Source organism: Anolis carolinensis, chromosome 4 (genome assembly GCF_035594765.1).
Source record: "Anolis carolinensis isolate JA03-04 chromosome 4, rAnoCar3.1.pri, whole genome shotgun sequence".
In the NCBI taxonomy this organism is placed as follows: Eukaryota; Metazoa; Chordata; class Lepidosauria; order Squamata; family Dactyloidae; genus Anolis; species Anolis carolinensis.
The window spans coordinates 29,231,371-29,247,539 of NC_085844.1; the positions used below are offsets into that span (position 1 = coordinate 29,231,371).

The 16,169-nt window shown below is 40.9% G+C and overlaps 1 protein-coding gene across 1 annotated transcript in view; it reads right to left on the reverse strand.

The window, feature by feature from the left end:
- laptm4b (lysosomal protein transmembrane 4 beta) overlaps positions 1–8,973 on the reverse strand; it is a 61,960-nt gene extending 52,987 nt beyond the window's left edge. Inside the window, exon 1 of the mRNA XM_003219520.4 lies at positions 8,713–8,973. Within this exon, the coding sequence (XP_003219568.3) occupies positions 8,713–8,814 (102 nt within the window). The 5' untranslated portion in view covers positions 8,815–8,973. The remainder of the gene's footprint in view (positions 1–8,712) is intronic.
- Between the last annotated feature and the right edge of the window lie 7,196 nt (positions 8,974–16,169).

Here is a 16,169-nt window from a genome sequence, read left to right on the forward strand (position 1 = left end):
TAAAAATGCAATCATTCTTTTATTCCACAAGTGCACACCATAGATTAGAATGAATGCAAGAGAACTTGAAGAACCACTATGCTGTTGCAACTTGTTCTCACATTCTGCCCAATAAAAATCTGAAAGTGACAACCAGGCAGTTTGAAAAGGCTGTAGTTTGATCTTGAAGGACAAATTAGAGTATGTACAATCCATGCACATTTTAGAAACAAAATTGCGTAGATGACTTTTCTCAGACACCTCTGTCTGTGAGTCATTGTCTCCAAAATCTTTCTTTTGTTACTTTGTCCGAGGGGAAAAACCTAAAGTCACAATTAACAAAGCAGCTTCTTTGAATACTGTTAAGCAACTTTCCTTTGTTCAGCCTCCCACATTTTTACACCTATTTATAGCTTGTTAGAAAAAAAAATGAAAAATAAGTTCCATCGTGTTCTCACCCATGTGAGGCCCTTTGTTTAAGACCATCGTTCTTTTTCTTTTAAAAAGTTATTTTTTTTTTGGCAGAACCTTTCAGAGATTCCTGCCCACTTTATCAAATGCATCTGATGAAGCGGGCTGGAGTCTGTGAAAGCTTTTGCAAATAAATGGGTTTGTTAAGGTGCCATTGAGTTCTTACTTATGCGGCAATAGACTGCAACACCCCCCCTCATCCTTTATGAAAAAAATTCTATTATAGCTTTAAAATTTCCTCTTGGGTATTCTATTCCATTTTATTCCTCTTGCATAAATGCATAAAGCATTCTCTCCTGACATTTCGCCCACATCTAGACTAACTCAACCAGAGAGGTCAGCTACAGCAGAGCATTTAATGAACCAACCTGAACACAGCATATTATTTCAGAGCACAGAAATGCTGGACCACTTCAACAACCACCATGTCAGGCTACACAGAGAAGCCATGGAAATCCACAAGCATGTGGACAATTTAAACAGAAAGAGAAAACCATGAAAATGAACAAAATCTGGCTCCCTGTATTTAAAAAACTCTAAAATCAGGACAGCAAATAAAGAACAACACTCAGAAAACAGGGGGATTCCAGACAAGAAACAATCAGGGCCAGGTAACACCTCCCAACAAAGGATTATCTCAGGCAGGAAGCAGCCTGACATTGAAGCTGTAAGGCCATTAAATGTGAATCAAGATGGCTAATTACAACATTAACATCTGACTCAAAAAGACAAGAGTTCTTTCTCCCAACCTGGACCTTCCACAGATATATAAACCTCCCTTGCCTAGTTTCCAACAAACCTCACAACCTCTGAGGATGCTGGCCATAGATGTGGGTGAAACATCAGGAGAGAATGCTTCTGGAACATGGGCATACAGCCTGGAAAACTCACATCAACTTAGTGATTCTGGCCATTTTTTTTTTTTTTTCGTGTCAGGAGCAACCGGAGTTGGCCATTCTGGCCATGAAAGCCTTCAACAACACAAGCCATATTTATGATTCACTTTTTCCAACCCTCAACAATTCTTCACGAACTTCCTTCCTTAGCTTTTCACAACCTTATCTCCTAACATCTGCCCTTCTTCCAAGCCACTTTTAGTGCTTCCTGTTGAAGCCTCTTCATTTGTATCATTAGACTATCCCCACCTTTTCTGTGTATCTTCTCACTCCCTGAAAACCTCCAGTCCCAAAATTACCATGCTGAACATCTCCTTTTTACACTTGCTAAAAAAGAACATATGATTCACAGACTAATTCATGGTATTTTAGGCTGGCATTTATCTTCCACTGCAATGGAGTTAGTTAAACACCTACACGGTTTACTCTCAATTTAGCTATACCATGAGTTCTTAAATGTTTGTTGTCTTCTAAAACCTATCAGTATTAATCTGTTCTTGAAATATACTTCTAATGACTTGGAAGTGGTTCTTGGAAGACATTACTTAATGTATCCTTCAATTCTTCCCAAAAATTACTCATTGGTTAAGCACCTTGTCTTTAATCTCCAAATTGTCTAAACGCAGAAGGTGCCAAGTAAGCCAGAATGGTCATGGCTCAGTGTATAGAAGATTCCTGCCATAAATCTTTTAAGACTGTGCATCTGGCCAAGTGTGCAAGCAGATATCCATTCTCACTAAAGCTTGTCAATAATGTTTCCAGGTTTCCAAAAAGCAAGTTGAAATGCAAGACATACAGGGTTGATAACCAGTATTAACAGACTTGTGTTCTACCTAAATATTAAATAGAAGTATTGACTCCATATACAGGCAGTTCCCAAGAACAGGGGTGAGACAACAGGAAGTGAGAGAAATCTACCCCTGGGAAGGGGAATTCATTCCTGAAAGAGTTATCATGGGGGAAAGTGTCCCCATGTAAGCTTTATCACAAATCCTTGTTTCCAAAGCAAGCCAAATTTTTCAAAATCCAATAATCACAGAGACAGAAAGTGAGGTGAAATCTCCTGACCAGGGACACAGACAGCAAAACAAACACCACAGGGGTTTTAACCCTTCCCTATGCTATCCAAAGCTAACAAATATATATTTTTGGCTGGAGCTAAACTTAAAAAAGTACTTATATACAAATTCAACTTAAGAACAAACCTAGATAACCTATCTTGTTCATAATTTGGGGACTGCCAGTATGTATCCGAAAAATTAACATTCTGTCCACATTACTAAATTGCATGATATATACATTTATGTCTTTGAGAAGTGTCCACACTCCATTATATGAGATTTTTGGCATCTTGTTCAGACTATATAAAACAGAAAGCTTTCTAACCCTAAGAGGATATTGCTCTTATATGGAACCCCATCAGACTTATAAGGAACAAGCTTACCAGTGCTCAAATAAAGGATATACCTTAGAACAGGGGTCCTCAAACTTTTTAAGTGGAGGGCCGATTCATGGCCCCTCAGATTGTTGAGGGGCCAAATTATCATTTGAAAAAAAAAGACAAACAGATTCCTATGCTCACCGCACATGTCTTATTTGTAGTGCAAAAAAAAAAAAAAAAAACACAACCCAGCAACAATTACTTATTTATTTATTTACTACATTTATACCCCACCCTCTCTCACCCCGAGGGGGACTCAGAGTGGCTTGCAAGTTGTATGTACATACAATATATTATATTATTAGCATAGCACAATATTAGCATTATATATTACTATATTGTACTATACCATTATACCATAATATTATTAGCAATATTACATTTAATATATAATATATAATTAATATTATTATATTATACAATATTATTATATTGTATTATTATTATTAGCCACCTTGGGTTCCTTATTGGGTGAGAAGGGCGGGGCAGAAACACTGTAATAAATAAATAAATAAATAAATATTATATTGTATTACATTATAATATTATTAGCAAGATTATATGTATACACAATATATTACACTATTACCATATCATTCATTTACAATATTTCATTTACAATATTGGTAAAGGAAAGAACAATACAATATTTAAAAATAAAAATAATTTTAACCAACATACTGTAAACTTATCAGGATTGCAGTGGGAAGTGTGGGCCTGCTTCTGGCCAATGAGATAATCAAGTAGGATTGTTGGTATTGTGCCTTCAAGTCATTTCAGACTTTGGGCAAGCCTAAGTCTACAACTGAGGGCGGGGGCCAGGTAAATGGCCTTGGAGGGCCGCATCCGGCCCCCGGGCCTTAGTTTGGGGACCCCTGCCTTAGAATAAGGAAAATCTGGCAACCCAATTTGTCAATAAATGTATATTCTCTACCATATTACTTTTTCTATTGCATGAAAGAGATATGATGAAGTTCAGAGTTTTTCTTTCAGTTTTTTGGTTTGAATTAATTGATAGATATGTTAACTGGATCTATATATACAGTATTTCATACTGTTTGTATAGTCTGCATGCTGTACTCCAAATAATGGCCCATCTTTAAAGAAAAACACCCAAGGGCTTATAAATTGTCGCAGCCAAAGGGAATTACCGCATCTTATAGAGAATTACTTTGCTAATAATACATCTCTTTAGAGAGTTACCTCTCCGAAAATAACCACTCTTCTGAAAAGCAACACAAGCTGCTGAAGGAAGCATAATGAAAAAAGTCAATGGGCCAAGATTTGAAAGGGAGCATCAGCAGGAAAAGAAGACGGCCAACTGAATTGCTACAGAGGCAGAAAGGAAGGGAAGGAAGAGGCCGAATCATGTTCACAGATTATGAATTCTAGGTGAAAAGGTGGTGGGACTTTGTTGGATAGTGCTTGACATCACTGGATGTACACCCACTTTAAGAGATCTATGAAGCTTTGAGACTCTTTGCTTCATTTTGTTGCAAAGTGAAGTACTGTATATGCATTACTCCAGAATGGAAACATTCATCATTAATAGCAGCAAAGCCAACTGTTGCCCAAGAGAGAACAGCAAATATCACACACACACACATCACACCCAATTACCAGTCTGCATATTCTTGCACTTGAGGAAACAAGCCACAACCAAAACAAATAGAAAAACAAATAGAGTAACGGGGTGAGGGGATTCCATTACATTCAAGATTAGCACAATGCAGGTGAAAATATACACCATCCTGGACACATCCAATGGCCTCTGATTTCAGAAGCTAAGCAGGATACAGCCTTTTTAGTACTCAGCTGGGAAACCCTCAAGGAATACAAAGGAAGGCAAAAATGCTTGAAACTTTGGAGAAGCAAGTTGACAATAACTGGCCTAGCTGGTGGTACGCCCTGTGAAGGCAGAAGAGAGGAGGCAGTTCTGTGTTCCTAGATGCGTGTCCTTGCAAATGTTTAAATAATGATTTAGGCACTCTTAAATAGGCAGCAAGGTCATCCGTTCTCCAGAACAATGACCTCAGGCACAAAAAAAATAAGTCCTGGATCTTTAATGGGTTTACAACACAGCTTTTTTGTTTTTTGGATTATAGCTCCTAGAATCCACCCACCAGCATGGCAGTTCCCAAGCTCTGATTAAAAGTCATGGGGCTTGACAAATGCTGCTTTCCTCTACCATCTCTCATGTACATTTACACATTGATTTCTGGCCCATAAATCTTCCCTTGTATCTACAAATGTTAACAGACACAGAAGCCGAGGCTTGCACCTCATTAGTTCACCCTAACAAGCAGCAAGGCCACTCCCCCTTCCCTTGCACCTGTTCTATGGAAATGGGTTCGTAAGCGTATTTCTGTTACTGCAACAATTTTGAAGGAATCTACAGCACTAGGATGAAAAAGCACAGGATATAAGGAACATGGTGTTAAATAGCCAGCTTTGAAATCTAGCAGCTCTCTGAGGAGCAACAACCTGCTGCCAATAGTTTGGGGTGCAGAATACAGCAGTCAAAAACAGCTTTCTGGGGACACAAGACAGAAAATCCTAGCAACAGAAATTACCCAATTCTTTGGGGGAGGAGGAGCATTAACAATAAAGGAAATTATTAACATCCCAAATCAAGAGGCCAAGACAGCTGATGCAGAAGCATGGATGACATGAATTATTAGGGCAAACCCCACATTTCTGAAGAGTAACCAATCCAGAGAGATTTGGGATCAGTCCAATAGATGCTGACCACTCCACACTCCGAGCTGTATACATCAACACTTATGGAATCACTAGTGGCTACTACATCAGCAGGGAAATGAATCTGTTCCTAGTCTTAGTCTGAACTTTAAAAGAGTTTTCCAATCTGATTTGGGGAACAGCATTTCAGCACTATGGGTAGTCTCTTTAAAATTCAGGTCAGCACTTGAAGTCAATTCCCCACCCCACTGAATTGAAAACTACCAGAAGGAAGATGAACTACACTAGTTGTGGGCAGGAGGATTTATGGATTACCACCCCAATATGAATGCTGCATCCCTATACATCTGATGAACATGCAAATGGCAATGCAGTGGGTGGGGCGCTTCTCTGACTAATCTGGGAATTTTCTCTTTCTCTCTTCCTTCATTCCTTGGGCAACACAGGAAGAAGAGGGTGAATTATATTGGAAAACAAGAGCCAATTCTGGGGCTCCTCTTGCTCCCCATCCTGCCCTCCTCTCGTTGTACTAGATTGCTAGTGCAATCTAAGCTTACAGTGTCCTTGAGCGGGAGAGCACAGCTGAGCAAACAGAGTTGGGTGTGGACTCATTGGGTCCAGCCCCTACTCACTGCAAGACCTGCAGCTGTAAGCAGTGGTTCCGAAACTTTCATGTCTTTTGATCTTCAACTTCCAGACACTCCAATTACTGAGAATTCTGGGAGATGAAATGCAAAACACCAGGAGGACTAAAGTTTTGGAACCACTGCAGTAAAGCATCCCTAGCTGCCCAGCCTCTTTTTTGAAGACACCCAGAGAAGGAGACTCCACCTGGGACATTGGTTCCATTCTGAACTGCTTTTACTTCTAATGTTCAGTTTAAATCCCCCTCCTCCCTATGGCAGGCCTTAAGTATTTAAAAACTCAATGTCTCCTCCTCTCAATGCGATGGCATCCTTTTGCCATACTGGGGACCTGCTCTGGTGTCCAGTTATGGGCTGCACAATTTAAGAAGAGCATTGACAAGCTAGACTGTGTCCCAGGAAGACTTACCAAAATGGTCAAATGTCTGGAAGCCAAGCCCTATGATGCCTTGGGAAGCTGGGTATGTTTAACTTGGAGAAAGAGTGCTGAGAGGGGACATGATAGCCATGTTTAAATTGTTGAAAGGATGTCACATTGAGGAGGCGGCACACTTGTTTTCTGCTGCTCTTGAGACTTGGACCCAATGGATTCAAACAGAACCTGAATATTAGGAAGAACTTCCACTATCCAATAGTGGAATAAACAGCCTTGCAGGCTGCTTGTTGGAAATAGCAACCTCCCAAACCTTTCACTATTTATATGTATATATTTCCTAACCTGTATTCTATGTGTATGTTGATTTACCAGTTTGACTCTTTGGTGTGAGAAGGGTTATAGATATGTGATTGAACTCAGCATGTTCAGACTCAGGACTCTATTTTGTGTTCATTTTTACATCACATCTCTGTGTGGATGCATGTTTGCATTAAACCTCAAGGGAGGTGGATGCATGTTGCTGTTTGGACTTCAGCAGAGAAGTATAATTTATGGACTTCAGTGAGTAAAACTATACCTAAAGACTATGGACTATTGATTAAGAATGATACCCTGTGTAGTCAACACAGAGTGAACTACATCCTATCTGTAATTGAACTTTAATAAGAAATGTGCCTGTATGGTGAATTAATACAAAATATTTATGAGTAAACAAAATATGTTATTTTTCAAGGAAGACTATTTTTTTTAAATCTGAGTGAATATTTTAACTAAGAGGTTTGAAGGGAGTGTATATCTTTTGGGCAATTACAACTGTAAAGAAACAACCCTTCTCTGATAATCAAATATATTTTTGTAATGGCATGTCTTTGTCCTTGGCAGTTTGAAGACATGGTTCTTCAGTTTAACAGCTGAGTTACCTGTGCGCCATTGCATGAATGCTTATGAATATCACTTGTTCAGAGGGTTGACTTCTAACAAGGTCATGCTTTTTCTTGAATAGTGGTTTTCAAAAGGTGGTCTCCACATGTGCATGGAATTCACATTTGCCAAACGTGCATGACATCATTTTTCCTTTTCAAATAAGGTTATGATTGCCATTTATTTCCATAGGGATATATGACCACAGACTGGGTGCTGTTATTTCCACTATCCCTCTCTGGAGGTTTTAAGGCAGAGGCTGGATGGCCCTCTGTCAAGAGTGCATTAATTCCTAACATGGAAAGGGCTTGGAGGGGGTGGCTCTTAGTGTCTCTTGCAACGCTATGAGTCTATATCATCACGTTTCTCTCTCTTTGGGCAGAGTAACATGTAAGCTTTGGGTTGCTGTTCAAGAAAGCAGTTGGGGTGCTGGGGTGCAAGAAGGGGATCAGGATGAGGGCACAACCTGGGGCCGCCTCTCCTGGCTCTTCTTTGCCACCCTGCTGCCCCTTTGCCCTGGCCTCAACCTCTTTGATGCGCCTGCCACCCTTCCCTTCTATGTGGGTATCATAGATTTATAGAATCAGGGTTGGAAGAGACCTCATGGGCCATCCAGTCCAAACCCCTGTCAAGAAGCAGGAAAATCACATTCAAAGCACCTCTGACAGATGGCCATCCAGCCTCTGCTTAAAAGCCTCCAAAGAAGGAGCCTTCACCACACTCCAGGGCAGAGAGTTCCACTGTTGAACAGCTCTCATAATGAAGTTCTTCCTAATGTTCAGAAGGAAGCTGTTATTCCACGTCTCCAGGGCAGCAGAAAACAAGCTTGCTCCCTCCTCCCTATGACTTCCCCTCACATATTTATACCTGATCTGCATCATGTCTCCTCTCAGCCTTCTCTTCTGCAGGCTAAACATCCCCAGCTCCTTAAGCCGCTCCTCATGGGGCTTGTTCTCCAGGCCCTTGATCATCTTAGTCGCACATTCCAGCTTGCCAACATCTCCCTTCCATCATGCATGGGAGGCCCCGGTGGCAATGTTTCAGGGCAGGATTAATTAATACCACGTGACTCCACTTTAATCTCCAGGGCTCGTTGCTATGGAATGCTGGGAGTTGTAGCTTTGCAAGGCCTCTCCGCCTTCTCTTTTGGCCTCACCAACCTGCAACTCTCAGGATTCCGTTGCATCGACCCCAGGCAGCGAAAGCAATCCCAACATGGATTCCTTGTGCAGGGCTTGCTTCCTCCCCAGAGGCGGGATGGGCTTCGCTGCTCAGCTTACTTACCAGGTACCAAATCCCGAGGACGATGGTGCCGGTGCGGACATGGCAGCACAAGCAGCAGCTGTTGGAGTAGAAGCGAGCCCAAGGGGAGCTCAGCAGCTTCATCGCGGGCGCCTGAGGGGCCTCCAGCCTGCGCGGTTTCCCCAAAGGAGAAGGAAGAGGAAACGACCGCGCAGCGACGCAGCAAGGCGAGGAATGAGCAGAGCCAGGCGCGCGGCCCACCAGCTGAGAGGGAGCAGAAAGGGGCGGGGCAAAACCAGACCTCTGTTCCATGACGTCACCGCCTCACCCCTCCTTGGCGCAAAAGGGGCGGAGCCTTCGAGCCCAACCAGGCCGAGTGCAAGGAAAAGATCCCGCCCCCCTTGGTGGGCGGGGCCTATGTGGTAGCTCCACCCACCGGATGCTTTAAAAAAAAAAAAAATCCTCGCCCTTCCAAGTTAGCTTTGGACCAGTTGTGCGGCACTCGGGTGTTGCTGCGGTGGAAGTCGCTCTAGATGCGTGCACACATTGTATAAGAAATGCAGTTTGACACCTCCCAAGAAAAGATTCCCCCAGGCAGGAAGAAGCCAGACCTCGAAGCTGAAAGGCCATTCAATGCTAAGCAAGGTAAAAGGTAAAGGTAAAGGTTTCCCCTGACGTTAAGTCCAGTCGTGACTGACTCTGGGGGTTGGTGCTCATCTCCATTTCTAAGCCGAAGAGCCGGCGTTGTCTGTAGACACCTCCAAGGTCATGTGGCCGGCATGACTGCATGGAGCGCCGGAGCGGTACCTATTGATCTACTCACATTAAAATGTTTTCAAACTGCTAGGTTGGCAGGAGCTGGAGCTAACAGCGGCCGCTCAAGCCGCTACCCGGGGTTTGAACCTGGGACCTTTCGGTCTGCAAGTTCAGCAGCTCAGCGCTTTAACGTACTTCTCCACCGGGGCTAAGCAAGGTGGCCATGGCCAATTGAAACATTCACACCTGCCTCCAACAGACAAAGAGTTCTTTCTCCCACCCTGGACCTTACACAGATATACAAACCCCACTGGCCTAGTTTCCAACAGACCTCACCACCTCTGAGGATGCCTGCCATAGATGTGGGCGAAACGTCAGGAGAGAATGCTTCTGGAAAATGGCCATACAGCACAGAAAACTCACAGCAATCCCGTGCCATGGTACAGTGCTATAGAATCCTGGGAGTTTATTTATTTATTTACATCACTTTTACCCCGCCTTTCTCTCCGAGGAGACTCAAAGCGGCTTACAGTAAATAGGCAAAAATTCAATGCCTAAAAACAATGTAAAAACAACAATTCATATAAAACAATCTACAAAACAACAGTTCATATAAAACAGATACCATTACAAAATAAAGTCACATTATATAAAAATTTAAGAATGTCCAAGATTAAAATCCATTCATCCAGAATCCTCAAGTCTTCGTACAGGTCATGTAAAGTCCATGTTCTCATTCATTAAAAGCTTGTGTGCACAACCATGTCTTTAAGGCTTTCCTGAAGCCTAGGAGAGTTGGTATCTGCCGTATGTTGCTGGGAAGGGTGTTCCACAGCCGAGGAGCCACCACCGAGAAGGCCCTGTCCCTTGTTCCCACCAGCCTTACCGGCGAGGCAGGTGGGACCGAGAGCAGGGCCTCCCCCGATGATCTAAGAGTTCTAGAAGGCTCATAGGGGGAGATACGTTCAGACAGGTAAGATGGGCCAGAACCATTTAGGGCTTTGTAGGTCAAAACCAGCACTTTGAATTGGGCTCGGTAGCATATCGGCAGCCAGTGGAGCTGACTCAACATGGGCTTTCCACAGATATATATAAACCTTCCTTGCTTAGTTTTTCCATACCTCACAACCTCTGAGGATGCCTGCCATAGATGTGGGCGAAATGTCAGGAGAGAATACTTCTGGAACATGGCCATACAGCCCGGAAAACATACAACAACCCTGTGATCCCGGCCATGAAAGCCTTCGACAACACAAATTAGAACAGTGTTTCTCAAACTGTGCTCCTCCAGATGTTTTGGACTTAGCTCCCATAATTCCAACAGCTGGCAAACTGGCTGGGATTTCTGAGAACTGAAACCCAAAACATCTGGAGGAGCACAGTTTGAGAAACACTGTTCTAATTCATCCTATGCACAAAGATTTGTAGAACTCTGGTGGGAATAGTTGGAAGCTAGATCAGGCATGGGCAAATTCCCATGTTTTGGACTGTAATTCCCACAATTCCTAACAGAGAGTTGGAGTTCAAAACACCTGTAAGGCCGGAGTTTGCCTATGCCTGAACTAAATCATAATGCTATAAGTGAGATCAAAAGTATTTGTATGCAATTCTAGTCTATTGATGTTGCAAGAGGCTGGATGGCCACTCGTCGGGAGTGCTTTGATTCTGCATTCCTGCATAACAGGAGGTTGGACTAGATGGCTCTTTGGAGTATCCAACTCTGTGCGTCTATGATTTGCTGCTCTGTTGATTGTTATGTTTGTTTTATAACCCATTTTGAGCCATGAGAGACGGGTAAGAAATACAATTATTATTTATGATTGTTGTTGTTCAGTGCTTTCCTGCTAAGTCACAGCCTAGCTTATCCCTTTTACAGCCCACTGCTGTGCGTATATGGATTCGTTCCCTCCTGGCTGTGGACGTAATTGAATTGCTGTAGAAACGTAACTGCATTTGCAATGAATGGCGAGAGTGATGTGGCGTCTTGACTGGGAGGTGCCTCCATAGGCATGCTTTTGTGGTGATTCTGACCTTGATCGCTTAAAAGGAGACGCAAAATGAATTCAGGCTGGAGGAGCTAATAATGAATTTGGTGGCAATGCTACCAATTATATCTACAATTATATCAGTTATCTATTCTTAGAATGTATATGGCAGAAAGGCATCTGGAAGGGCATCTAATGACATGCACATCTCTGTGTTGGGGAAGCTACCTGCACTTTGCAGTTCAAAGAATCATATAGAGTTATAAGGGAGTGTAAGGCCCACCTAGTCCAACCTACAGCCATACAGAGATACACAACCAAACAATTCTGGAAAGATAGTAGTCACCCAACATTTGTTTAAAGGCTAGTCTATCATCTCCTGAGGCATTCAGTAAATAATTACAAATTTTGAAACATGTGTACCTTTTATATGAATTGTAACGCAAAAACCTAAGCCAATGCTTTTCCCTGAGCTACACATTGCATGCCAAAGATTTGCATGTGGCTTGAGCCATAGTTTGGCCATCCCTGATCTAGAAAGGAAAAGAATCTCAAAGGCCAAAACTTAAATCTAGTTGTCATCTCAAGCAGAGTAAACACATTCTAGCTATGAGTAACAATTGAGATTTTGACACAAATGTCCCAAACATGGGACTATGTAATACACATGGTCCCATGTCTGTGCAAATTCACATTTATTTTCTACCCACTTTGATGTATTTTCTGACTTTATATTTCATAAAAACAAGAGATGCATCTACTCTGTAGTTAATAATTTGATAGTACTTTAATTATCACGGCTCAATGTTATGGAATCATAGGAGTTAATAGTTTTACAAAGTCTTTAGCCTTCTCCGCAAAAGAGCCTGGTGCCTCATCTAACTACAAACCCGAGGATTCCATGGTATCAAGCCTTGGTAATTAAAATGTCGTCAAAGTGTATGAATTTTACAGTGTTGTTAGGAATTGTGCGAATTGAAGTTCAAAACACCTGGAGGTCCGAAGTTTGCTCATGCCTGGTGCAGATGCACCTAAGTAGGTCACTACACAGGAATGTTCATACAACAGAAATTATTCCCATGAAGTCCTAATCATAACCATAGCTACTCTCCTCTTTAGAAACAAGGATTTTGAAACACATTGTCACAATTTTCCTCTTCAGGACTCCATGCACTTCATCAGAGACTTTTTTGGGTATTATTTTCATAATCATTACAAATGTTTCTGTGCTCAGTGAACTTAAAATGTTGTCTCATTATGGTAGCCCTTGGCAAGTTACAGTTTGACACATTTCTATATCTGTAAAATAGGAACAACAGTAGGATTCCATCCAGTAGTACTTGAATGTACATCTTCTCTTAAGAGTAAAAAACTTCACAAACCTGCCGCACATATGAAGCTTTCTTTTGAATTTTCTAAGCATTGCTGAAATACATTAACTTTTTATATTCTCCCTGCAGCACCAATAAATTCAGACAAGAACTCAAGGTCAAAGACAGGCACTACAGCTTCCTGTCCTAAAGCCAGATTGACGTATTTAATTACTATGAAGCTTCCTCAAGACTGAATGGATTGGTCCGGCTAATGCTTTTTTCCCTCGTTATAGAAAGCTCTTGGCTTTCCTCCATTGTTAGCTGATTCTCCTCCCGGTTCCATTCAAGGAGCCTTTCATGACGGAAGATTGATTGCTAAAATAAAACCATCTAATTTTCCATCTCTCATTTTAAAAGATCTACTACACTCCATGCTATAAATTCCATTTTAATTCTACTGAAATAGCATTCTATTTGGCAACATTTCAATGTCCATTTAAAACTATACAGACAAAATGTGGTGCATCACTTTAGTGTGCTTGCTGTCTTGGAAAATTTACTACAGAATCCTATGCATGTCTAAGCAAACAGCAGTCCCATTAAGTTCAACAGGACTTGCTCCCAATTGAGTGCATGGTAGGATTTCAGTTTGACTGTCACATGGATACCAGATTGCCAAAACTTCTGAGATAGATATCTTTTGGTTATCCTTGGCTGTGGAATGGGATTCATGTGCTGTAACATAAGATGAAAAGATGCACTTTGACAGTAGCAATAGGTAGAAGCTCTGCGTATTAATGTAGGTTCGTCCTACGAAAATTCACAAGACTTGCCTCGGTCCAGATATGTGGAAATAAGACAAAACTGTTCAAGTTACTTAAAATCAAGGTGAAGGTCATGGGAGAAGATGCTCTTGAAAACACAATCCAGAGGACAGATAATTCATTTGCTATTTTATAGCCAAGATCTATAAACCTGCACACAAGCTGTTTCAAGTGTATGGGTTTTAATAAGGTTAAAACTAAGTCCTGAAGATAACCTGCTAATATATCACTCCAAAAGGAAGAAGGAAGAAAAATGCAGAGAAAGCATTCAAGTTATTGGAATAGGGAAAACATCTGGGGGATCCCAAACGTGTTAAAAGGCCAACAGTGATGGAACATGAGAAGATGATCCTATTGGAAACCAAGCAATTACATTGTTTATTTACAAGCTTAAGCATCTATGATCGCTCTCTTCATCTTGATAATAACAGGTTTAATAATCAAACCCACTAATGTTAAAAGTGTAAATGTGGAGGGCCTATTATACACTGTAAGACACAAGAAACAAATTGAAACACGGAACTGATGTTGTAACCTGAAGTTAAGGTCTTGTCAGGACAGCCAAGATGTGACACTTGCTTCTATTTTAATTTACCCCAGTGCCCTTAAGCAAAGTGATGCTGGGTATTCTGTGAAAATTAATATGGTTGACCATCACTACCAATACAGGGCTCTATTTATGGCCTCTAGACATGGAAAGCTTAAAGATCTAGGCCGGATAGAATTTAATAGGCATAAGGAAGTAAACATTAGTAAAAGGGAAAAAGAGAGACACTAAAAAGATATTTCTGCAAAGTTTTGAAAATTTACTTTAATGTACACATTCCTTAGTAAATTAAATAATGTCTATCTACCATAAGTCTTTTAAATTAAAATAAAAATCAGAAATACAGTTTTCAATCCACTTTGTACCAACTCTGTAACAAACATGTCTGAACTACACACATTTCCTAAGAAAACTATTAAATAAAAATGACAGATTAAAGCATGCAATGACTATCCAAATTCCATAACACATTTTTTTTGTAAAGGGGTGCATACAAACAATTTCAAAAATTACAAAACCCATGACTCTTTGGAAAACGTTCTGTGCATTCATTTCGGAGATAGATTTAGCTGGGCTAATTCTTACCACCATGTAGTCATTGGGGGGGGGGGGGGGGGATTTGTGAGTCTACCATTAGCTGTAAGAAAAAAGAGTCAATAGTAGGGAATTATGGGAACAGCAGAGATGAAACATTTACAAACAGTAGTTCATCCCTACTATAAAAGACCGGAAACGTCAGTTGGCCCAAAGAGCTGCTGCCAAGTTGTTAGCTTGAGTGACTACAAGGAGCACACAATTCGATGGTTGCAACAGCTTCATTGGCTACTGGTCTATTTCTGGGGTCAATTCGACCCATAAAACCCTATATGGCTTGGGTTCAGGTTATTTGGAAGGACCACATCTCCCTGTACGAACCCACTAGGATAGTCTGGAAAGGCTCTTCTCTCTGTCCCATTACCTTCCCAGGCTTGTTTGTTAGGAAAAAGGGAGAGGACTTTCTCAATGGCTGCTCCGGGCCTTTGGAATTCCTTCCCTAGAGACCAGGATGACCCCATCCTCCTCTCCTTCTGTTAGTGGGCAAAACATGTTTATGTCTTCAGACTTTTTCAGACTAACGAGGTTGGGCTTTTAATGCTTTGCTAGGGCTTGTAAAGTCTTTTTATGCATGTTAGTGTTTGTAATACATTAATTATTTTTTAGACTTTTATTCTGGCTTTTCTATTGTTTTTAATTTGGATTATTTTAATTATAGTTAGCTGCCTTGAGTGCCATTATCAGAAGGGCAGGATATAAGTGAATCAAATTTTTTTTATAACAGCAGCAGCTTTTGTCAACTACTGTGTGCAAATATGGATGTTGTTTCATATTCTTGGTTTCCACTATACACTAACATCTTATTTAGGATTTTTTCTGTCAACCTCAGTTGTGCAATTTAGTCGTCTCCCATTTTATCCACATTCTGAATAGAAATTTGCTTTATTGCATTAAAAAAACAAACAAAAAAACAACTGTTGGCTTGTCAGCTTTCCTAATTGTGTGGCAACACCATGCTTTCTGGACTGAAATTATTACTTTTTCATATGTTGCTCAATTGCCTTATGAGAAAATACTAGATATTTATTACTACACTAGAGTCTCACTTATCCAAGCCTCGCTTATCCAAGCTTCTGGATTATCCAAGCCATTTTTGTAGTCAATGTTTGCAATATATCATGATATTTTGGTGCTAAATTCATAAATACAGTGATTACAACATAACATTACTGCGTATTGAACTACATTTTCTGTCAAATTTGTTGTATAACATGATGTTTTGGTGCTTAATTTGTAAAATCATAACCTAATTTGATGTTTAATAGGCTATTCCTTAATTCCTCTTATTATCCAAGATATTCGCTTATCCAAGCTTCTGCCGGCCCGTTTAGCTTGGATAAGCGAGACTTCTACTGTATTTTAATCAAGAATGACCAAGATGTAGTTTCAGCCCCAGCTACAACAAATGGACAGTACCAAAGATTTGGGCAAAATCTGTAGTTCAAAGTGGAGAAAGCTTAAACGTTTTCATTATATGGGG